This window comes from Tympanuchus pallidicinctus, unplaced genomic scaffold (assembly GCF_026119805.1).
Source record: "Tympanuchus pallidicinctus isolate F22 unplaced genomic scaffold, pur_lepc_1.0 scaffold1, whole genome shotgun sequence".
Taxonomy (NCBI): domain Eukaryota; kingdom Metazoa; phylum Chordata; class Aves; order Galliformes; family Phasianidae; genus Tympanuchus; species Tympanuchus pallidicinctus.
Genome location: NW_026294618.1, coordinates 54,626,750 through 54,651,248, shown reverse-complemented (window position 1 = coordinate 54,651,248; position 24,499 = coordinate 54,626,750). Strand labels below are relative to the sequence as shown.

Sequence of the window (24,499 nt, the reverse complement as noted above, 5' to 3'; positions counted from 1 at the left end):
ACCATTTCTACTTTATGTAAGCTTTTGAAAGCAATGTTATAAGAACAAAAGTTACATTTCATAAAGAGCGCTTAGTGTGTTCTTATGTTTGGGATCTGTCTTCGATTAATTTTTCTCTCACTTCTTTCATCCCTCAAGAATGTATGTATGTAATAGTTTGTTAACTTGCCAGCTTTGCCTGAAGCATGGACAGGACAGTTCAAGGCAATTCCCAAACATTATATCCTCTCTTCCTAGAGAAAGGTTTTTGCTAATGTGCTCTAAAAGTGACTTTGTTCTTTTCCAAAATCTAGAATTCAAGTTGCTGGTCAAGTTTGGTGGTCAAAGACCAAACCACCTCAATTTAGTTGATGTTCCTGATGGATTCTTCAGGACTTCCCAATCTGTATAGAATCATGGAATTGCTTTATTTGGAAAGGATCTTTAAAGGTCACCTTGTCCAACTTCCCTGCAATGAACAGGGACACCTACAGTTAATCAGGCTGCTCAGAGCCCCATCGAGCCTGACCTTGAATGTTTCCAAGGATGGGACATCCACCAGCTCTCTGAACAGCCTGTTCCAGAGCCTCACCTCACATCATAAAAAATATTCTTCCTTATACCCAGTCTAAATCAACCTTCTTTTAGTATGAAACCATTTCCCCTTGCCTTGTCACAACAGACCCTGCTAATGAGTCTGTTCCTTTCTTTATTATAGCCACCTGTTAGATACCTGAAAGACTGCTATCAGGTCTCCTAGGAGCCTTTTCTAGTCTGAAGAGCCCCAGCTCTCTCAATCTGTCGTTGGAGAGAATATGTTCCAGCCCTTGGCTTACTTTTATGGCACCCCTCTGGACATATTGCAGCAGGACCACGTCTCTCCGGTACTTAGAACTCCGCATTACTCTAACTGAAGTCTCACCAGAGCAGAGTGAAGGGGCAGGGTCACCTCCCTTCAGCTGCTGGCCATGCTTCTTTTGATGTAGCCCAGGATAGGGTTGGCTTTCTAGGCTGAATAATGACATGACATTTAAAAGAGTCAGGAAGTGTTACATTCCCGCTCATGATGGAATTTAACATCTATTTGATTCCATGAAATTAGACTTAGGACCAGGAAAGACGTAGAAAAGCAAGTTTATTTCAAAACAATACAAAGGTTGCACTACAAAGAATATATCACAACTTTTGGAGAAAAACAAATGACAGAAAAATACACATTATCTGTCAGATACTTTGGAATGTCTCTGTGCTTTTACATGGTTAGCAGAACTAAGAATTGAAAATAGTGAATAATTTTTGCAATGGCTAGAATTATGCCCTGGTTCTTGGAAGGGCTGCACCCCTGGGCATGGTCTCCCTGAGTAATAACTACTACTTACTGTAGGAAAAGGGAACAACTCCCCCCATTCCCAGGTGGTATGAGCAACATATCATGCATATTTGCTGTGATCCCTTAACCTTGGCAGCTATTTCAATAGAAAGATCAAATTTTAATTTCTCTGCTAATGAAATTCAGTTTGCCTGGAGATTTAAGGCTTCGTTTACCAATGAAAAAATGCATTCTTCTACTGCCTTTTCAGTGTAAACTGTGTGTGACAGGTAATTTTTTTAGCACTTCTGCAAGCAAGTTCATTTCATGACTTAATTTTTCTATATTATATACATATGAGGGCTAATTATTATATAATAATTGTATGATAATTTATGCAATTTTCTGTCAGCTTTTTATAACAACCACATGATCATTAATGAGAAAATGACAGAGATAATGATATGCTTGTATCAGGTGTGTCTGAATCACAGCTAGTCTCATTTGAAACATATCACCATAAGAACTTCATCTTCTGCTACAAGAGATCACAATTCCGTGTATGTCAGATTCCTGGCTCTTGAAAAACATGCCCTCTGAATTCATTCTATCCTTCTTAGTCTCCTCTGCTTTCTTGAAGCTATCAGCTTTTAAAGCATTTCCAAATCCTAGATGTAAAGAAATGTGAAGAGAAGAATCTTTCCAATAGTCACAGGGTAAGAAAAAAGCAGAATTCCCTCATGCAGCTGGACTTTCTGCTTCTCCCCTTCTGGCTCTGAGAACAATCCAGGCTCTTGAAACGGTAAGGAGAAAGCATGGCTTGACCACAGATGGTCAAGAGAAAGCTATTAAGGAATAAAAGATGCTCTTTCCTGAATCTCTGGAAGACTGATGGGAACATTTCCAACTGAAACACACAGATTCATGGAAACACCATGAAAAAACAGTCTTACGTGAGCACAAGATATCATTACCTTTGTTATCAAACTATCTGATATTATACATGAGTAAAACATAACTCTATATAATTCTCTATATCTTAGTCTTTTTAAAGACTTAATTTAAAAGACTTCAATATGTAAACAAACAAAAAAACTAAGTTTAAAAGAACAAGGCAATTCTTGAGTGCCAAAAAATTTACTGTTTTGTATACTTTTACACCTGTTAGTAAATAAAAAAAAACAACACTGCATTTATTCTAAATCTGACTTTAAAAAAAGTCAGAGAAACTTAAGCCTGAAACAATCAAAAGCCAGCTGTAAACAATCTGAGTGATAATAAACTTCTACTTCTTATGCAAACACACAGGAATGATCCATAGCTGGGGACAATTTAGTCCTCCTTTCTGACTGAATCACACAGTGATACTTTGAGTATGTGCTGATCCATGCTTTACATGGAAAGAAGACTGAAAATATAAGACTCTCAGCTAACTTGAAGCAGCAAAAGTCAATCCGAATTATTTGCCTTTAACAAGGGTCTTTCATACTTGAATTGCATGGAAAAAATTTTCAAATAAGCAACACCATTATTTGTTGTGGCTTCACATCAGAGACTGCAATGAAGTGTTTATTTTTAGTCTGTGAAATATAGACTTCTTCTACTAAACACAGAATTACACACTGATAAAAACTTGGAATAAAATAATCAAAAGGGCCATACTCATTGAAGCCAGAAAATGAAATAAAACAAAGTCTGAGGAATTCTTAAACTGCGCAGTATTTAAGAGCTGAAAGGACCATTAAATCATCACCAACCTATGGACGTAAGAGACCATTAGTTTTTCTCTAGATACGTGTCTCTACAAATTAAAGATTCATAAAATGGCTCAATTCTCAGAGGATTAAGCTGTATCTCCCAAGCAAAGACAGTGGTTTAGCTCCCAGCAGTGACAACACTAAACTATTAGCAAGCAAACCATAACTGAAGCTACTGAAGGAATACAAAGTTAAAAAACATTCTTGCCAGTGGAACCAGAGAAAACTTGTTTCCACTTTCAAAGATAAGGATTAGTGTCAGCCTAAGAAAAAGAACGAAACATTTGTGATTTGGCAGTAAAAAAAAAAATTGCTTCACCTCAGAACTACTCTGATGTCTAATGTTTTGTCTCTGAAAAAAATGTAATATATGTTGTTAAATACTGGTCTTTGTCTTTGTATTATGAACTATGCAGGCACTGCCAGCTTTCCTCAGCATAACTGAAGTGAAAAAACTGGTAATGCTGAGCTGCAACTACTAAGAGTGTGCTGCATATAATGTAATTATTATTTTCCCCCTAGAATGGCAGAAAGTCATTCAGTGGCTTGATTATTCATAGGCTAGTTTCTCTCTGCCTCTCACCTTCCACTTTTAAGTACAACAGGAATGTCACCTAAACTTTTCTTCTAATAGATATGATTAGTCCTACATTGTAGTACTATAAAAGTAACTATAACAGTGCTATAACAAAGAAACCTATGGAAGAGCAGGGGAAAAACAGGAAATTATATAACAACCAGTTTAACAGGAGTTTCTCATTTAAAAGAAAATTGTCATGGAATGAATAATCAAGACACTAAATGACTGAAGTAATAGCCATCATAGATGTGCTGAAAATAAATTGGTTTAGATCATACAGAGAGGGTAGCAAACTTTGGGTGTTAGGTAAGGATAACAGATGGCACACATCCTTCTTTTGTGTATATACATATATATTTCTTGTACTCACGTACAGCTTGCATAAGCAAGTCTGAGATATCTAGCCTAGAGAAAATGAGCATACAGGTGATATAAATGCTATTGAAAAACTATTTAGAAGTAGCTGTTGTTAATTCACTGCCACCATGGAGGCAGTATTAATGTGAGATTTGCAGGAGTCTGTCCTGAGTCTGATACTATTTCATGTACTAGTTATTAATTGAATGTTGTAATTAAGAGGAAGCTTTTTCAACTGCTGATTACACCAACCTATGAGAAACTGCAAGCATTTTAGACAAGAAGGCTATACTTCAAAGGGACCTTGACAAATGGGAAATAAATCTGAAGAAAAGAGGATGCAATTCAGTAAGGATATGTACAAGACTACATGCAAAGCAATGAACACATGTACAGCTTGAGGAATGTTTACTTGGCAGTTCTGAAACTACAGAGATCAAGAGCTGTACAAGAATCAACAATATCAATTCCACTGGAAAAAGCATTCATGACTATCATCCAAAAGATTGTTAAGAGAATTTTACTTCTTCAACACTAGGACCTTAGCTGCACTAATGCATTTAATTTAGGCACCATGCTTTTAAAAATGTTTGGAGCAACTCCAGGGAGTCTAGAACAGAGCAACAGGCATGGCTGAAGATCTATTAAATATCATCTACGGGGAAGGACTGAAAGTACTGAGATTGTTCAGGCTGGAGAAAAGATGGGAAAAGTGTTAACAGTGTTCACATTTTGAAGAGCTCTCCCCTTTACTGCTTCAAAGAGAAAGGCAGTCATCTATTCTCTCTGTGCTGAGTAAAAGACCTAAATGGTAGCAAAAGGCAGAACAACGTTCTGAGAACAAGCATAACCAGTCCTTGGAGACCTGTGATTGAAGACGTTGTATAACCTCCAGTTCTGGAAGATTTTAAGAACTACCTGCAATAATAGAGATATCATTCTCTGTGCCTTGAAAAGAACAGATAGATTGCAGGTCACTTCAGAGCCCTATATTCTACATTTCTAGGGCAAGTGTATCAATCTTTTCTCTCCACAGCTCACTTGATTACAGCTAATCACTGCAACTACTAGAACTAGCCAGTAGAATTAATCTAATGGACTAGTCTGAGTTACTCAAGAGTGATCAGACCGTAAAATACTTCAGGTTCAGGCAGTGCAAGCAAAAGGTGAGAACTAAGACTGAGGCTATTCAAAAATGCACAGTAACACAAAGTATGCTAAGAAGCATAGTAAGAAGCAAAAATGGTTTTGTACCCATTCACTGGTAGCTGGATTTATCTATGTGGACTGCTTTCCAGCTTTATCCAATAATGCAGAGGAATACTGGGCTGTAGTGGGAAATGGAGACAAAAAACCATTTGGAAGAGAAGGTGATTTAATAAGCAGAATGTGAAAGTTTCAGACAGTTGGTGTAGTCTCAAAATTATCTTTTAATCCAGTTGGGATCTGCAAATCTGAGTAAGAGGAATGATAGAGACCAGACACATGAAAAAGTAAAATGATTGAATACAGAGGTAGAATTCTGATTATGGAGAATGATGGAAAACTAACATAACTGATAGGAATCTGAGTATCTAAAATCTTAGGGAAAGACTGCTAATGGAAAGGCTGTAGGCAAGAAACAGAATTGGTAAACTCACAAAAATGCAGAGAGAAACTGAGGGCAATCAAAACATGAAAAAGATGCAAGTAATAAAATATCTAAACTTCAGGAGGAAACCAATGAACATTGACACTATTATTTTTCAACACAATGGTTTTGTATATGGTTTTGTATATGGTTATTTTCCAACACAATGGTTTTGCAATAGGGCTTCCATCTCTCTGATCTATGGATATGACTGGTACCTCTGCTTCAGATGTGGTCAGGTTGCCATGTCCTTGTTTTACACAGCTCAAAAACAAAGGCAAAATACATGGGTCTTCTACTTCCTGAAGCAAAAGAGGGCTTGCCATTATTCTTTTGCAGTCTCAAGAAGTAAGATCTGCCTTTAAGGTACCTAGTTGAACAGAAAAAGGACACAGACTATAAAAAAAGAAGCCAGTTAAAAAAAAAAAAAAAAAAAGACACAAGCACAGAAAGAGGAGGCAATACTACATTAAGCACAAACTGCATTCCAAAAAACAGAGAAAACATTAGAGAAAACTGGAATGTAGAAGAGAGTATCAAGGATAATTCTTAGATTTCTGGTTTCAGAAGCAAAGTTAGGAGCTGAGTTACTACTAAGAACACTGAAATCAAAAACAGGGAAAATAGAAACTTTTGGCAAGAACCTCAAATGATGTTATGCCTTTGCTCAGGAGATAACAGAATCCAGACAGGCATGGAAGTGGGAATTAAAAATGCAGATTTGCTAATATGTACATAGAAACAATGGCTAAAATAGATATCAATTATGAGTTGTGACAAGATAAGGATGTATATAAAGACTATCATGTCTTCATTGAAGAGATACGGAAAGTAGAATGTAAAGGTAGCCAAAAATGAAAACTGAACAGGTTGAAAAGCATGTTCAGTAAATTCCTGGTTTCCAGCTCAACAAAAAGGGCAGAAATGGGAGAACTGTGATTAGACTTACGTGCTGAATATATGAATTACTTACCAGATTTTTTCTTTTTAATGATAAACATCATTTTAATTACAAGCATCTGTTATTGTTTTGCATACTATTTAAGGAGGAATATCCTGTGCAAAATCAGGTGCTGTTTTATTCTGTATAATCAAACCAACATGATATTTAATTAGCCATTTTAAGTTCATTTTACTCCAATAAATTTGAAATACTGTTCCAAAAGTAATGCCTCCTATTTATTTCCATGGAACTATAAGAGATACAAAGATAATAACATAATAATAAGCATATTAACACTATTTGTGGGGGCAAATTTTCAGCAAAACACTATTTTTCAGCCTTGTCACCACCATTAGCTATGCATTTTTGTCAGAGACAAACAAAAGCCTACACACCATAATGTAAAAATCTGTCAACTTCAGCCTTGTATTGGTTCAGTATGTTCTGACAAACTTGCATGTTTTTTCTATTCCTGCATGAGCTTTCATGGGACCCACTTGGCTCAAACTTTGCAATATTCCACCATCATTTCCAATTAATTGAAGGTGATATTAAGCTTTTTGCAGTTTGCATGGATGAACTGATCAAGCTGCTCTCACTTCTGTAGTGTGCCAGCTGTGCATGGCCATCTGGAATGTGATGTGTCTTTCACATTGTGATCATCACTGCTGAAATGCACCACTTACTGCCTAAATGTGCTCACATCCACTGTTTGGTCTCCATAAAAATTCAGCAAGCATTGGTGAAGGTCAGTGGGTGCCATTTCTTCCAATGGAGGAATTCAAGGACACACATTTGCTTCATATTTCCATGTCAGATGCCATTTTGTCCAACTGCCCCTCTGCTTCATCTGTGACACAGCAACATGCAATGGAACGCTGGTGGGAAAGTTCAGACTCTACTGCCATACCACCAATATCCACCTCTGCCATCATGAGATATTAAAATAGCAGGCATTACCTTTGGACCACATTTGTAAATTGACTTATAAAGTATCATTATAAATCACATGTGAACTTTGATGGAATGGTGCCTTTATGAGAAATTAAAGGTAAAGTTTTATTTTTTTTCTGTGCTAATACCAAAATTTGATTGCACTACTGCACCAATGCAACACCTTAACAAAGGCAAAGTCGCCTAATTACTCAGCGCCCGTAACTGCAGAAATAAACTGCACATTTGTTTGAGAGCAGAATTTCATGAGAAAATGAGATTTCCCACCTTATCTGATTCCAGATCTTTTCATTGCAAAATCGCAATGAAGTTAAACATTCACACTGCTTCATTTACCTCTCAGATACCTTCAGTGTAACTGCAGCAAGGCTCCACAACAGATGGATTAGAAGCAAACAAAAACAAGGCTGCCCAACAGCCCGCTTGCAATAGAAATTTGAGGTATTTCTGAAGTTAAATGGAACTCTTTTGCTGGCAGGAATACTGATTTTTATTCAACAGACCACACTGGAAGCTTGGAAAGAGACGAATATTAATAATGCAAACAAATAAATTATTCCAATATGATAAGAAATGAGTAAAATAATATGCTTACATATTCTGAAAACACACATATAAGAACCTACCAGAAATCTATGAATTAAAATCTCTGAAATGACCTAATGATACAAATGATACAAATCAACAGAAACATTTTAAAGAATACATTAGTCTTCTAAGAAAAGATGGAGACCACAAGTAATCCAAACAAATAAAAAACTATTAATCATAGGATACAATAGGGATATACAGCAGAACCAAGCTCTCGTCATTATTCTTTCATCATTATTCTTAATTAAAGCATATTGTATAACTGAAAAAATAACACAAACAGAAAACAGTGTAACTAAAATGCATGCAAAGATGCAGTAACCATAGAAGGGAAACAATGACAATTTGAAAAGTTAAATAGTGCTGCACTTAGTTGCAGGAAAAAATTAGATCCAATAACCAGTGTTTTCAAATGCTTCAGAAAAAAAAACAGACTTAGTGACAAGTGCTGTTACTCTGCCATCGTGTGGCGAGGTACCTGCAGCTTCTAAACTGCTTCCTTGGCAAGAACCTGCTTTCAAGAATACAAGACTTTGTAAATATTATTGTTCTGAAGACAGGGGAAAACAAAACAAAACAAAAAACCAGTAGAGTTTTAGCTGTAGTTCAGGAGATAGTGCTGGAGAAACTTTAATCCTAATGAAATCACTATCAAAACTTTGCTGCAGAGGGCGATGACTTCTCTGCCTGAAAAGGCAATTTGAATCTATGGCTTTTGCATCCTTATTTTCTGGCAGTTAAACAAAATAAGCTTATATCATGCTTCTTCGTGTTCTAAAAATAAAGCACATTATCAAGACTGAACACATCAGTACACAACCTGAGATAAGAGGGTGTGTTGATAGGAACTTCCTATAAACTTCAACCTAATTAAAACAAAGAATTATTCATTCAAAAGTAAGTCATCTAATATTGCCCATTAACACCAGATCATAGGACTGTGCTACTTTTTAGTTTCAACCTCGCTCCAACTCTCTCCATTACTAATAAAACTAAGACTGAAGTTTCATAAAAGGTTCCTAAACTGAAAACATCTTCACATAGACAAAAGGAGATTTATCATTCAGATTAGTGCATTGATTTTCTGTTATCAGCCTACAGGTAAAAACTGTAGCAAACTGTGAAAGAAGACTTCTCCATTTCAGAAATTTTAGCTTTGGGGGAATTGTCACCCACAATTAAGTGACAAAGCAGAAAGGAAAAAATAATCCATTTTCTACTAAAATTTAGAATGATAACTGCAGCTCAAAAAAGTCAGTGAGGGTAAAGGACATTCAGAAGCACATGCAAAAATCTTTACTGAGAAAGGGCTGAATGTTACATGCTTATGTGTTCCCCTGAACTACAGATACTAACTTCAAGGGCTGTGTCAAGGTCTGAACTAACAAGGAAATCTTTTCATCTCAAAGAACTGAAGCTCTGAGAAAAGCCAATAGAAATCTACACTGCCAAATAAGCATGTACTGACATTCATAGTTACACTATCCAACTATTTAGGGAAAAAAAGATTTCCAAAATAGCTAGGCCTCACGATTTGCTTTCAAAGCGCTAAAATCTGGCATGGAAGATACACTGATCTCAGGATATCAAGTATCTTGCATGACTCATTTCTAAGCTTACTAAAGGAGCTGATAATTGACGTTAGACATTTTGTGGCATTTCTTTTCCTAAACAGTATCACTAAATTTTGTCTGTGATTTGTCACATAAACTACACAAGCTTCAACTTGTATGAAAAAGTTTGTTTGCTCAGAACACCCAACGCACCAGAAGCTAAATTAGATTAGCCTATGAAGAGAAAATAATTCACAAACAACTTCTGCTAGAATCCCACTGCATATTTAGACCTCTGTAAATTGCCCAATCTAAAATCCATTTTCTATTTCACGCCTTCAAGTGACACCTAGAGGTTATCCCCTGAATGGGACAGATTTTACCTTTCTGTTGTCAGTTAGGTACTGACAAGAGCCACAATCCATTCTTCATCATTTCAAAATGCCCGCAATATTTTCAAATACACATGATATCTGCAAACTTTCTTAATGTGGACTACAATACAACATCATTGTGCATGTCCCTTTCTACTTCTCATACAAAAGTAATGGAAAACTTTTGATACACAAGCTACTTCACTTCAAAGGTGAATACTGTGAATACAGACTTTTCAATTCATTGAAGAATAAAATTCCATGTTCCCATGTAACCTTTCTTTTTCAGGAGTCTTGTTTTTCCCCACACAGCTGAATAGTATTTTTGGTTATGTTTTTGGGGAGGATGCACTGTGTTTTGAATATGCATACTTTTTTTTTAGTCACCCAGAGGTCATCCAAGTACAGACAAAATGCATCCCATGATTTTCTGGGCTGACAAAGTTCCCAGCCGGACTTCTTAGACGCTTCCCCTGACTTACATTGCTTTTGCAGTAACAAGTGAAGCTTGGATTTTTGTGACATTGACTTTGTTACACATCATAACATTCTGAGCTGTAGAGCAAATGTCATTTGTAACTTAAAGAACTGCCTGATAACAGTAAATCATGTTGCATATTATGAAAAGCACATGGAAATATCTACACTTAAAGTAGCTTTCTATCCGGAATATTCTTAATGGCAGAATAGTGATTTTTAGCCATCCAAGGATGAAGGTACCAAATTTGACATAAATTCTCTCTCTCATACTCTTGGTTTTATCACAGAATACACTACATCTATTCCATACGACTACCAACAAAAGCTGAAGTGTTTTTTTCCGCTTATTCCCCAAAAACATCAAACTAAAGCCAGCTGAAGAGATGGGGTGAAATTCCCCTCCAACATGGAAAACTGTCCTAACAAAGACTTGTTTATAGAGCTCAGGCTGCAGAAATACTTAGAGTCCTTTATAAGTGTAATAGCTACAGAACTCTTCAAGGTGCTTTTATGAAAGAAGTATTCCTGGAAACTTGATGTCTGATGCCAGCTTTATTTATAAGGTCCTGTAGCCCATTATTGCTGCTGACCTGTGCCAAATCTTTGACAATATCAAAGCCGGCTTCAATGTCAATGAGTAAAAGTGAGTGCTGTTGAATTTGAAGTGTAAATGAGCATCCTAACATATGTCACTCTCTATGCCAGGCCCAGCTTTCATCCAAGCCATGAGACCTTGCACAATGTTGCCTTTCAACAGCCATAAAAAGTAAGACATTTTTCAGCCTTGCTGTAATATCTACATGTCAACCTAAGTCCCAATACCTATAAATTACAACCCTGTATATCCTGAAAGTGAATTTATACGGTGGGCACCAATTCTTACCTGTGAGAATCTGGTGATTCTCATTTAATCCCAGTGCTTAACAGGAAGCATAATGTCATGAGTGACAGCACTCTTCAGAGTTCACCATAAAGGGTTAATCACTTTCATCACTACTTATTTCAGTATGTCTCACTTTCCTCAAGTCTGTTGGCTTGCCAAATCCAGCAATATATTCTATGTTTTTTTCTGTCTCAACTAATTAGATTAATTTTAATCATAACCTAGAAGCTTCAATACAGTGAAGAGAACTCCATCTATGAGCCTTTCTCAGAGAGCCCACTTCCTAAATCACTGCTATGAAGGTACAGCAGTACCATTTGCTTTTCAGTTCCTTCCATCTAGACAATACACAAACCGTGTCATCAATAAAACTAAATGACTTTTAGCTTCCAAAAACCTTGCCTCAAATTCTCCTTTCTTCAGTTGTTACAATATCTGCACAGGATACAGAACTACTTCTTCAGCTTTTGCTCTGCCTAATCTAATTCTAGGCTCTTCCCTCATCTGCAATGAAACTATTGCAATCCACTACTGGGGGTACTAGCATACGCCATGAAACCTTGTCACTGCAGTCTCTCCCTCACAGTGTGGCCATGGAAAGGCAAAGCAGTGCTTATGCATTTTTATACCAGATAAATGTGAAACTTCACAAGCAATCTCTAAGGTTAGAGTTCAGTATGGTACACAGAAGGCTTTTGGGACTCTTCACTACTCACTGACCCACAGTGGGCTCTTAAAGCCCAACAAAACTTATAAACCTGAAAGAATAGTGCTTAAGTCATCTATCCCCACCAGCTCCAGTTGATATACAACTCTGCAGACTTTTGGAGTGAAGATGAATGCTTTTCAACCCATGTTAGTTTAGTGTTAATACTGTATGTCTAACACCAAATTTACTCTTAGAAGAACTACATTCTAATTCTCTGTAATTAACAATAGCCATATTAAGAAGTACTGCATGAAAATACAAAGCATGAGGAAAAAAATATATAGAAACTCTATAGAAACTGTGAATTTGGGAGTAATTCTAATTACTTTAATTCTAATTGGCTTACAAATTCTGTTTATTCCAAATGCAGTAGTTGTGATACTGCCTCATTCCCTACCTATCACTTAGGTGCACGCATGCATTTCAGACTGCGGAGGGCAAGCGACTACTGGAAAAAGAAAGCATCTGCCACTGGTACACATATTAGTAAGCAATTTCAGGAGCTACATTCTTCTGACAGATTGCTAGGGACGGCTCCCTTGGGAAGTGCGAATGTCATGATTGCAGAATCCTTCACGTTACCTCACCTCTAGGCTGCACCCAGGGCTCACAGCCACCGCGCGGCGCCGCCAGGAGTCCCGCTGGCGGGCAGCTCCCACCACCTCAGGGCGCCAAGGGCCGCGGGAGCCACCAGCACCACCGAGACCGGCAAATCACCACCCTACACGCGCACAAACACCCGCCAGGCCGCCTGCCCCCGCTGCGCAGGCCACCGCCTCCACGCGGCGACAGCACTTCGCGCACGCGCTCCTTGCCGGCAGGAAGACCCACGAGCGTTCTGCGCGAGCGAAACCCAGCGCTCTCCTTCCTCCACGCGCATGCGCCAGACGCGCGGTTTCCCTGGCAGCGGGGGTTGTTTTCGGCTAAACCACCTGCGCGGCGCTGCGGAGGGGGGAAGCGTTGCGTAAGGGAGAGCCCACTGGCGGGGGAGACGGTGAGGTGCCACCGAGGCGGACGGGCCCGATGTGAGTGATGTCTTCATGCCGCGGGCGGGCGGGCGGGAAAGCGGGGCCGCGGCAAGCAGCGGACGGCTGGGGTCCGGAGGTGGGAAGATCGGGATCCGCCTCCAGCCCTCTGCTGTCTTTCTCCGCTCCCCTTGGCTGTCGGGGGTCGGCGGTGGATGCGGAGCGCGCTGTGACGCAGCCGTTGGTGCGCGCGGGCGGTGCTCGGCACGGGTGGCGGCGTGGAGCGGACGGGCGGGCCTCTGCGCGCGGGGGAACCCATCGATGGTGTCTGAGCTTCCTACAGGCTGAGCAGCCCTAGGTTCAGCCCCTCGGTTAGCCTTGTGTGTGCCGCTGGCAGCGTTGGTTTGTGTCCCTCTCGCTGCCGCCGCTGCCCCGTGAAAAGGGAAACTGCGCTCTGGAAACGCTCACAGTAGTCTGCTGATGGGAATTACCATTTGTAATCGTGATTAATAAGGCAGAGACTTGAAATGAAGTAAGCAATGATAGAAATCTGTGCTTCCGCAGTGGGAGCTGAAATCCATAGTTTTGCCAGCAAGACAGCAGCTTTTCTTTCAGCCTTCTCAGGCCCCAAGCGTAATGAGAGAAAAAAAAATTTCTCAGTTACTGTGAGGCTTTTTGATGTGCTAATGCCAGAAAGTCAGAGAGCATTTTGTCCCATCCCTGGAGGTGCTCAAGGCCAGGTTGGATGGGGCCCTGGGCAGCCTGAGCATGTGGGGGCAGCCCTGCCCATGGCACGGGGTTGGGACTGGGTGGGCTTTAAGGGCCCTTCAGACCCAACCATCTTGTGGTTCTGTGATCGACTTCTAAAAATATCCTCTCAAAGCAGTGTGAACATAAGGTATTTGCAGGCATGTCTGCGCAGCTCTCATAGGCTGTTATGATAGGCAAGTTTATAGATACTTGCATGGCATCAATAAAGTTGGCTGTCAGCTTTCTTGACTTAAATACTAAATTTTTGTGAATAATGCCCCTGCTTTGTAAACTCATATTTATCATTAGTAAAAATGAACAGATTTGACTCATTATTATTTTCCTGTATAATTCTGCATTAAAGCTTTTACATGAGTCTAGAAGTAGTTGTCTGTAGAGATACCTGAGTGAGATCTTGGTAAAATCCAAGATGATCCGCTGACCTCACCTAAAGGATGAGACGTAAACAAAGAGCTGCTGGAAGATTTCTGAATTTCCATAATGTAGTACAATTTATACAAAATGTAATGTGTTATAATATAGATTGCTTTTGAGTTTGTTATTCATTTATTAATAAAAGCACAGGGTAAAGTGACATGTTTTGTGTTGAGAATAGCTGGATTGTAGTTGCAGAATATAGTGATTCACTGTACTGCAAATGTGAAAAAAACAGAAATTGATGCAGAATCAGTTAGAAGTAAAGGTGAAATATTAGAGAAGAGCAAGCTGATTTTTTTCTGGAAGGTCTCCATTGGTTCTTGAAAGATTTTATGATTTATTTTTCCTGGTTATTCCTGATGGCTGGAATATACTTCTGTTCCCAAATCTGCATTTTTATTGTTCCTGGATTGCCTTACATTAATTAACATGGAAAAGATTAAGTCTTGTCAGGCAAAAGTAACATTTCACCAGATTAATCTCAATGAGTTTATTTTAGGTTGAGTATCAGGAGGCAGTTCTTTACTATGAGTGGTGAGGTGCTGGAACAGGCTGCCCAGAGAGGTTGTGGATGCCCCATCCCTGGAGGTGTTCAAGGCCAGGTTGGATGGGGCCCTGGGCAACCTGGTCTAGTATTAAATGTGGAGGTTGGTGGCCCTGCCTGTAGCAGGGGGGTTGGAGATTCGTGATCCTTGAGGTCCCTTCCAACCTGGGCCATTCTGATGGCTTGTGGTTGTTGATCTCTAATGTAAGGTTAAGTCTCTCCTATTTTAAGATGATGTTATATAAAGTAAACAGTTCTTATCCCTGCTGATTAATGATCTATATTTATACCAGTCTAATAATTGCTTTAAGTGTGTCAGATGTCATGTCATTCTGAACTAGAAATGTCTACAAAAGAAAAGCACTGTCATTATAGGCTTTAATCTCAATTTTATTGAGCTAAGATGGTAGATACTTTTTTTCTGAATGCTCAGAGGTAAATGGAAAATGATGCAGTCCCTGGTGGATTTGGCAAATGTATGCATTTCACAGAGACTACTGGTCACGTAAGATGAGCCTGGCCTTGGGAAAGGTATTTTTTCCATTAAGAGGAAAAGTATCTGCAAAATTAATTTACCTGCAGGTTGTTTTTTTTTGTTGTTGTTACGTGACTCACTTATCCTTTGGCTATAAAATATATCCGTACTTGAAGTAGGTTTGTACTTTACTTACTGCACTGCTTTGCTCTATGTCATCTTGTATTTTTTGTTCTTGTGAAGGACGCTTTATCATTTCATTTGATTTTATAATTATATTTTTGGAGAGGTGGGTGAAATCAATAAACGAATCGTAAGAGAATATTACAAATTCCTGCCACTCACAGTAAATGATTCCAGTGTTAGCATGCAAAGTTTTGTCACTGTATTCTTTTCTACTCCTTCAAATTATGAGTATTTCCTAGTTTATGATGACCTATACTTTTAAAATGGCCATTTTGTATAACAGTACACATTTCAAAGGTAAACGTACTTTCAGTAGTGTTTTCTTCTTTCATTCCCTGAAAGAATAAGGCATTTGTGTTACTTCACAACAGTCACTGTTTAATTGTACTGATGAAGCTTTGCTCTACAAGTAGAAAGATTTTTAGTAAGGGAAAATATTTGTACCCTGGGTGAAAGGATGAAACATATTACAGAATGGATCATTTCCTGTGGAGTCATTTTGGTCATCCTTGGGCATTTCAGATGTTCTTATGTTGTCGGATGGTTAGTACACAAAACTAACAACATTTGCCAACTGACTAAGCAGCACTTATTTAACCTCAAACCAACCCATACACTTTGCCTTTTTTTTTTGTTTGTTTGTTTGTTTCTTTGCTCGTTTCTTAATTTGGTTTGGTTTTGTCAGTTAACAGACCAAGCTACTGTAAGTAACTGAAAGCTTGTACCAGAAGGGGCTAAGGAAGAAGTAAATAACACTGCAAGAGACAGGAAGAACCTGAGGCTACCGTAGTGCAGATGCTCAGACACATAATCTGCACCAACTCCTAATCTGTATACAAGTATTGTTCAAGAGAGTGCTAGATGGTTTGGATTGAAGCTGTTCCAGGGAGAATTAATCAGTATAGTAAAATTTACCAGTGCATCTTAATTTACTAGAACTGTTGTATTCTGGGTCCTGTGAGTCCTACATAACATAGGCTTTCTTATGTAGGAAGAACTTGGAGTTCTTGCCTGACGTGCTATTGGAAAGGCAGGTAGGGATGATAGTGTATTGCATAGAAGGCCAAGGGAAGCACAGTGCATTCATAGGTCATAGGAGGGTAGGTTTCATTAGTTCCGCTGTTTACAAACTAGCTTTTTCTTTTCTTTTTTTAATTATACAACTGTTATGATTACAAGGAAGCAAAATTGCTTCTGACACGTTCTTTGCAATACCAAGCAAAATATTCACAGGTAGACCAGTAATCTCAGGAGAGCTGAACTCACCTAACTACTGAAGGGGCTCTCTGGCTATGCAGCACTCCTCTTCAGGAAAAAGCCTACGCCTAACAGATATTCTCCCTACAGTGGCTGGCCTTTACATGAGTCCAGCCCAGCTCTACCCTGGGTCCAGCCCTTCTGGTCAGGTGGGGAACATAGGTGCAAACAATGTAGTTGTGCCCACTGGGCCAGCCACCCCTTCACCAGGTGCTCCATCAACAATTCAAGCCCTGACCTAGCAGTTCCCCTACAACAACATTCTCATTTTTCTTGATGAGGTGATAAATGTGTAATATTTTTATTTGCCTTCCAGCTTTGTTTGTATTGCACTTTCAAGCTTTTCTCCACAGCTAGGAGGGTGTAACATTTTTTCTTTACAGAAAAGTTTCATGTAATTGCTTGTCTACTTCATACAAATACTTAAACATAACATGTAAACAGAAATATTTATAGAACTGCACTAAAGTTAGATTTGCTAACAACTGTGAATCTTTTTCATTGTAGGCTATCGGTTGGCTAAAATGGGACTTCTTTAAGATGCTATCAGATAGGAATCTGATTAGGGAAGTTTCAGTATAAATGACTTCATATAAATGAAGTGTACAGTAGGGGTACTTGTTCTTTGAGGGCAGCACTACTGAAATACTTGCCATCTATTATCTATTTAACTTGCTATAGCTTTTTATTTTTTGCTTTGAAGTAACAAGTATTGGGTGCTGATATTTGACAGCAGAGAACTTGTAATTTAGAGAAATACTTATTTCTAGACTGTCTGAAAGACCTGTACTCATACTTGATGTTAATGAATATGCATTCAATTTGTAGCTTCGAGTCCATGGACTAGTTGTGTTAATTGAAGTTGTTAATTACTTTGGAAAAAAAAACAAAAAAAAAAAAGATGACTCCTGAGGAAGAAGCAGCTGTTCTGTTGAGCCTCCTTTAACTGAGGACTGAAAATGCCAACAGGTAAGAATATTTGTGTTTAATTTCTGATGTGTATTTTAATAGATAGAACTATGTGATAGGAGCTTCTTCTGTTGATGAATTTTTAAGCTGCATTGCTTTCATTTTGTTTTGTTGGTTGTATCTGGTTTTTGAAGTACTGTTTTTTTTTATTTTTTTTATTTTTTTAATTTGTCTGCTTTTTTAAATATTTTAATTACTGTGGTAAATATGCTTTAGCTGAGGACTCAGTAACCTTTTCTGGTGGTGTGCTGGATTACATCTTAAAGTTAGCTAAAGTTACCTGGGCATAGGGTGGCAGAGCTAGAACACCTGCTACTTCCAGGGTCAAAATGCTGCTGATAACAATATTGTGGTTCAGAGAAAGGCAGAGGCTCTCAACATTAGCTGGTTTCAGATCCATAGGTGCTTCCTCCTCTTGCAGATTTGTTTCAGGCTCAGTAAGAACCCAGAGCTGCTCCTTTTCCCGGAGACAGTATGTTAACCTCTTTTATCAGGGTACCTCTGCTCATAAACGATGAGGGCAGTCGCCTGTGCTCTGCTTTGGCTAGCCCAAGGTCTTTTGCTGATCCTGATGTGTGTGCAGTTCAAAAATCTGCTTTCTTCAGGAAACAGATTAAAAACTGTGCCAGTTTCATCAGTGAATAGCAGCCGTATTCGTACCATGTTGCCAAGTAATCCTCTTGCAGTTTACACTGTCAGTGGAAATTCTTAACTGAGTACTAAACACATTTCTTGGTAACTTTTTTCCTGATAAAAATAATTACTGCCTCTTGTCATGTTAAAGCACTTTTGTAGGAGTAGCAGTTTTTGAATCATAGGCTAATTTACTTTTTTCAGTTGAAAGTGAGGCAAAAGCAAAAACCAAAGTTCGCTTTGAGGAAATCTTCAGACATCATGCTGGCCTGGCGGACAAAAAGAATTCAAGGAAAAAGAAGTCCCACTCTCAGGAGAATATTGTGGTAAGTTTGAATGCATCCAGCTTTTGGTTAGCTGCCTTTCTCAATGGAAAAAGACCAGGAAAACGTACTTCAGAAGTGAAATGTGCTGAAGTACAGTTTATACTCTGAACAAAATGCTTACATGTCTTTTGGCTTAACGTGGGTTTTATTTGTTGTTTACATACCAGAAGTTTTACTTCAGCGGCATGTCAGAATTATTTGGTAAGTAATTTTGGAAAAGAATAAATGATATGTGCACTCATTTGAAGTCTGTCAGTACTTTTTCCCATTATGTTTTTTTAAAAATTGTTGCAGTTTTTAAATTCTCTATTGACTTCAGTAGGAATCTGAATGATAGAATAATGTGGGATTGTAGCCATAACAGTATTTGGTTTTGAGAGTAATACAGACGTGTAATACATCTGTGAATTGAGAACTTATAAGAACTTAGATCATCATCAATTTCATTCCCTAAAGTTACTGATATAGGAATTTACAAACAGTAAATGGTACTTGAAATGTTTTTTCATTTTGATCTCCATAATAATGTATTTTTTGCATTTGCTGAACTATGCTGCTTTACCTGTGTCGCTGCATGTGTACTTATGCAGTACGCCCATTTTAAAGATCATGCCTTAGCTTATGACTTGCAGATTATGAATGCTTCTATCAAGATGACCACGTGGTTAGATGACTTCTTTGTTTGTGGCATGTCTCTAGTTAAAAGAACCCGAAAGATTCCTCTGAGTTTATATCATAACATTTTTCCTGAACAGAAACATAGTGTTTGAGTCCTATATAATCCCAGCTATTGACGATGATTGGAATTTCCAAGGAAAGGAATTTGCTTAAAAGACAAGTTTTTTGATTTATTTTTTTTTTTTCTTATTTTCTTCCTGTTAGGTTTTATGCTATCTTTTTTTCTAGCAGTTGCATCCATTCCACACGTTGGAAGTGAAAGTTCATTCTTGTGTAACTTGTTAAAGACAATGGAATGCTATTTTATATAATCTCAGATCTTTATATGTATTTGTTATTTATTATGTGACTACTAAATATACTTAGAGATAAAACTTAGAAGCCTAAGTTTGTTGTTTGATCATCTGAAGCTAGTATTTATGGGTACGTATATATGTATTTACTTTGTGAGCCTTGGAGCATGTATTGGGTTGTCAATAGTATATACAGAGAATCAGTGTGATGTTTAAAATATAAAAAAGCCTTTTGCTTTGCTGGCAGGTGTAACTACGAGAGTACTCTGTTTTTAGGTTTACTTCAGTAGCAAAGAAGGAAAAAGCATCTGTGCTAAGATGTTATGTATTACAGGTTTTGAAACATAGTATGCAAACATTGCCACAGTTAATTGCAACTAGTAACAGCTTAAGAAATTAAGTGTCAAAACATCCTTTTGAGTATCTCAACCATGCTTACATTTTGAACAATGCCTCTCCATTGCTTAAATAGTCCCTGATGCAGTCAGAGACAATTGGAACTGTGGCCCTGTTCTAGTTCTAAGGTAATCGAGAGAGGATCACCAAGCACTGTATTGCTGTTCTGAAGATCATTCCCTATGAAAAAGAAATACACACCGTGGAGGAAGGTTGTTCTACGTTGAAGCTCAGTGCATTACTGGCTATTAAATTCCTTAAGCCAGCAGTCACAGCTAACAACTCCTTGCAAGGTTACCATCATTTTCTGATATAAGACTTCTGCAAAAGTGATACTAAAAGCTCTGCTAACACAGTAATACAGAAATCTTTTGCAGCACAAATGTAACTATATGGGTATTCTGATGCTGGTGGGAGTAGATGACCTTTAAAGCCACTTCCAACCCAAGCCGTTCTGTGCTTCTATGAAACATGATTATTTTTTTTTAATTTGTAAATTTTAAGGATGATGTGTTTTTGAGCACATAATTGCATATTCACATGCAACTATATACTACTCACATAAGAATCTAATGCTTACTTTGATTTTTAAGTTGGTTTTCAATTCAAGTGTTTCTGATGTGAAAACACTACTGTTTTGGAGTCAGCTAGAAATGCTTGAAGTACAATCATGGTGAACAAGAAGCAAAAGCTGATACACACCAAAAAAGGAGCATTTTTAGTATTAGTGTGGGTGGAGCTGTGAATTTAAACCAATCAAAAAACTAAACAAAAAAGAAAAATTGAGAACAATATGTATTGAAACCTTGCACTGACAGTTTTGAATATTTCCTTAAAGCCTGTCAAAGATTTAAGAGCTCACGTTGATATTTTCCATGCTGCATTTAGGTAGGAATTTCTATGAGTGATTCAGCAAATGCCTTTCATTTCTTTGTGAGAAATAAATGTTTGTGAGAAAGCAAGAGAAAGAGATGATGAGATTTGTCTGGCTCTCTGCCAGTTTTGCTCACTTCATATAACAACTGTATGGAGTATCGGATATCTTTAAGTAATGTGAAATTCATCAGTGATGTTTGTCTTTGTGCCACATACTTGCCATAAATGGTTTCCCAGGTTTGATAAGAAACAGGTCATAGCTGAGAGCTGCTGCTTTTGTTCTTACCGAACCTAGTCTTTCTTAAAGTAATAAAACCTTTTCTTCATAGTCCAATGTTTCCTTGAGATCTGAGTTTGGAACTGCAGGAGGTTGCTATGATTTTTAATTGTCAGATGTGATAAACAGACTGCTCACCTGCTGCATTCTATGTTGCCTATTAGCAAGAGAGAAAGGAAGCAGTCTGACTGGAAGGGGAGAAGCCATGGCAGTAGGGCGGGATGAGTTTCAAGACACAACTGATAGGAATGAAGGTATTGTAATGCAAATGGATATAGATGTCAGCTGTGGCTGATGAAGATCTACTTTGCTGCTTAGTAGCCAGAGCTGCAGTGGCTCTGACACCTCCAGGCAGGGCTGAAAAAGCAAGACATCAAGACACAGTCAGGAAAGGAATTTCCTATTAACCCTTCCAAGGCTAACAGTCTCTATACTTATTTTTTCCCCCGTTGTACCTCTTATTACAAGTTATTAGAATGAGCTAAACGTCAGATCAAGCAAGGATTTAATACATTTATGTCAGTATAGATTTTCTGGTAGAAAAGAAGATATAAAACTAACAAAAAAAAAAAAGTCTATGAAGTTTTCTACCAGGTGACAAACAAGACTGTGGGTCAAGAAATTCTTTCCTAGTCTACAGCCTAACCAGCTAATAATACTGAGATGAGCATACATTGAAAACTAAGGTGTTATATTCAAGGCAGGACTGCATTATGTGTGTCCATTTCAGGCTTTCTTTTTACTATCTCACTGCAAGCAGAATCAGTGGCCAGCTCAGCCCTTCAGTGAGTTGGCAAGTGCTGGTTCTTATTCTTCGGAGGTGTATCTGTGTTGTGGGAAGACATACAGTTGCCCATGTAATGCTTGATATCATGAGCAAAACCAGTTTGTGTTTCCACACACACACTTGAGAAGTTTATAAAATAAATAATAATAAAAATAATATATAAATATAAATATTTATTTATATATAATAATATAAATAATATAATATAAAAATAATATAAATAATATATAATATATAAATATAATAAAAATAAATATATAAAAGTTTCTTTTTATAAAAGAAACTGCTGTCAGCTCTGGAGTACAGGTGGCAAATGAAAAGTACCTGAGTTTAGCTTGTGTGTTAGCCAGCCTGTGTGCATTTGCCTGTGCCTGACCCTCTCCTATCAAATCAGCTGCACAAGCAAACCTGTTCTTGGGCAGGTAGCTTCTTCTGCCCAGTTATCCTAATGTGACAGTCCTGAAAAAAGCCACCTTGTTTGTTCTATGCTTTAAGCTGATGAGGTCGGGACTGGATGTGCTGGAGTTATTCCAAAGGTATCACTGTCCTCTGAGCTGCTTTTCCAGATGGGGTGCTTTTTCTAACTTGGATCAAGTGTGTTATACATAGACAGTTGCTCTTAGCTGATCTCCCGTGGTTCTGCTTTTCAGATGGATGATGTTTCTAGCAGTGTCCTCTTGTCTATCCAGCACCCAGTCTGATGCAAGTGATGTTTTAATTACTTTTTGTAATTAAATTGTATGTGTAGAAAACATGGCCCAAGTTAAGATCACACAGGCTGTGTGTCTGAGGAACTGCTTTTTTTATGTTTTAAATTTGCTTTCACAGTGACAAATATGTATTGGAGCAGCTGAATCTGACACGAGGTGGTGCTGGTCTCTGCTCAGAGAGGCTATCCCTGCAGCTCTCTTGCTACTAACATTTTACCTTGTAAGTTTAGTACAAGGCTTGATGGAGTAATGATCTATCAAAGGCTAACAGTCAACATGATCTTCTTTATGGTCCCTGAAGCTTGTCTCTAACTTGCATTTTAAAAGGGTGAAAATATTTGTTTCCATGCTGCATGTTGTTTTCCAGTCTGTCATAGTGTAAAGCATACTTATGCAGCATACTTACTGGAGTGGACTGACTGGTTTCTTTTTGCTAGATATGCATGAGTCATTTGAAAACATATGAAACTGTGCTGAAGGTGAAGTGTCCAAATGCACTTTTTTTTCCAGTGTGAATTATCTGTTGTCTTTCAGTCTGTCACTTGTTAATTTTAAACATAAAAACTATTAGGTCCTTGATTTTACTTTGTGTAATATTGCTGAAGAGATAACATAAAGTAGTATGTTCATCCTTAGAACGTGATTTTATTACATTTGATATTCTTTTCATTTATAGCTTGACACTTTTAGAAGTAACATCGATCTAACAAAGGAAAGTGGGCATGATGAAGCAATTATAAACAACACGTACAATCCTGAAGAAGAGAGTCCCCGATTTACGAAAAATAAACTCAGAGAGAAAGCATCAATCGCAGAGAAAATAAATAACGATGTTGTTAGTGGAGAGGCGAGCAAGCAAACAAAGTCTAACAAGAAGAAAAAGAAATCATTGTTACAAGAACAATTTAATGAGGAGGAAAATTTATGTGAGGCTGAATTGGAGAGTTTTGGAAAAAAGCTTAATGATTTTCCAAAGAAAAAGACAAAAAGTAGATCACAAACAGACATACCTCATCAAGGAGATGATGGAAAGGCAAAAAATTCCTTCACTGAAGTGAGAAATGCAATTGAATTAGAAGAGGAAGAAGAGCTAATTCAAGCCTATCAGTTGCATGTGGCTGAGAATGAGATAAATGCAATTAAAAAGAAAATAAGGATGAAACTTAAAGAACAGGTGTCTGAATTTACCTCTGCTGTTCAAAGCAATGAAGTTGCATTGAGTGATGAAGTGGGCAAAAAGAAGAAAAAGAAGAAAGAAGTAGCAGTTGTATGCAAAGCTGAAACAAGGTATTGTGATAAGTATACCACTTGTGTATGAGTCTTAAGCAACGTTTATCATATTAAGATAGTCAATCAGGGAGCTTTTGTGTTTATGCGTTAAGTGGTGAGATAACTGGATAATTCTGTTATGAAATAGATGTTACAGAACACTCTTGACATTAATATTAAACTTATGGATTCTGAATCTTCCATACAGTTTTTCCATATGTCACAGAATGCAATTGTTGACAGTAATCCATTACATTGCAGTGCAATGTCCCTTTCTGAGCTGCAGCATCATCCAGCAGAAGGTAATAATGAAAATCATTTATTGGAAAGAGAATTTGTATCAGAAGAACAGAACCTGGAGGAAAGCATGGAAAAACAGAAACCTAAAGCAAAGAAGGTTAAAAAGAAAACCAAAAAAGGTCTGCTAGCAAAATGAATGGTGTGCTGCTATATCCAAATCACTTTGTTGTTTTTTTCCTTTTGTTTCTCATGTAAATATTTTGCCACTAGTACTCCCTCAATAGTGGTTGAGACTGGAATTGGAGTTGCATCTCTTTCTTTAAATAGTTGT

At 37.9% G+C, this 24,499-nt stretch overlaps 1 protein-coding gene and 1 long non-coding RNA gene across 7 annotated transcripts in view; one reads left to right on the top strand and one right to left on the bottom strand.

The window, feature by feature from the left end:
• Positions 1–1,097: 1,097 nt before the first annotated feature.
• On the bottom strand, positions 1,098–12,842 carry LOC128079547 (uncharacterized). The gene is made up of 2 exons (XR_008206209.1): positions 5,831–12,842; positions 1,098–2,195 (listed from the first exon to the last, which is right to left on the bottom strand). It is a non-coding gene; the product is annotated as an uncharacterized LOC128079547 (long non-coding RNA).
• A 111-nt stretch (positions 12,843–12,953) lies between these two features.
• AHI1 (Abelson helper integration site 1) overlaps positions 12,954–24,499 on the top strand; it is a 94,860-nt gene continuing 83,314 nt past the window's right edge. For 3 of the 6 annotated variants that reach the window (XM_052680573.1, XM_052680563.1, XM_052680595.1), the window contains exons 1-5: positions 12,955–13,124; positions 17,543–17,683; positions 18,521–18,642; positions 23,336–23,946; positions 24,190–24,347. In XM_052680573.1, coding sequence (XP_052536533.1) covers positions 17,674–17,683; positions 18,521–18,642; positions 23,336–23,946; positions 24,190–24,347 — 901 coding nt within the window. In that variant the 5' untranslated portion in view covers positions 12,955–13,124; positions 17,543–17,673. Of the gene's footprint in view, positions 13,125–16,926; positions 17,005–17,542; positions 17,684–18,520; positions 18,643–23,335; positions 23,947–24,189; positions 24,348–24,499 lie in introns of those variants that run through there. The other 3 variants (XM_052680584.1, XM_052680542.1, XM_052680552.1) reach the window with 3 other exon arrangements.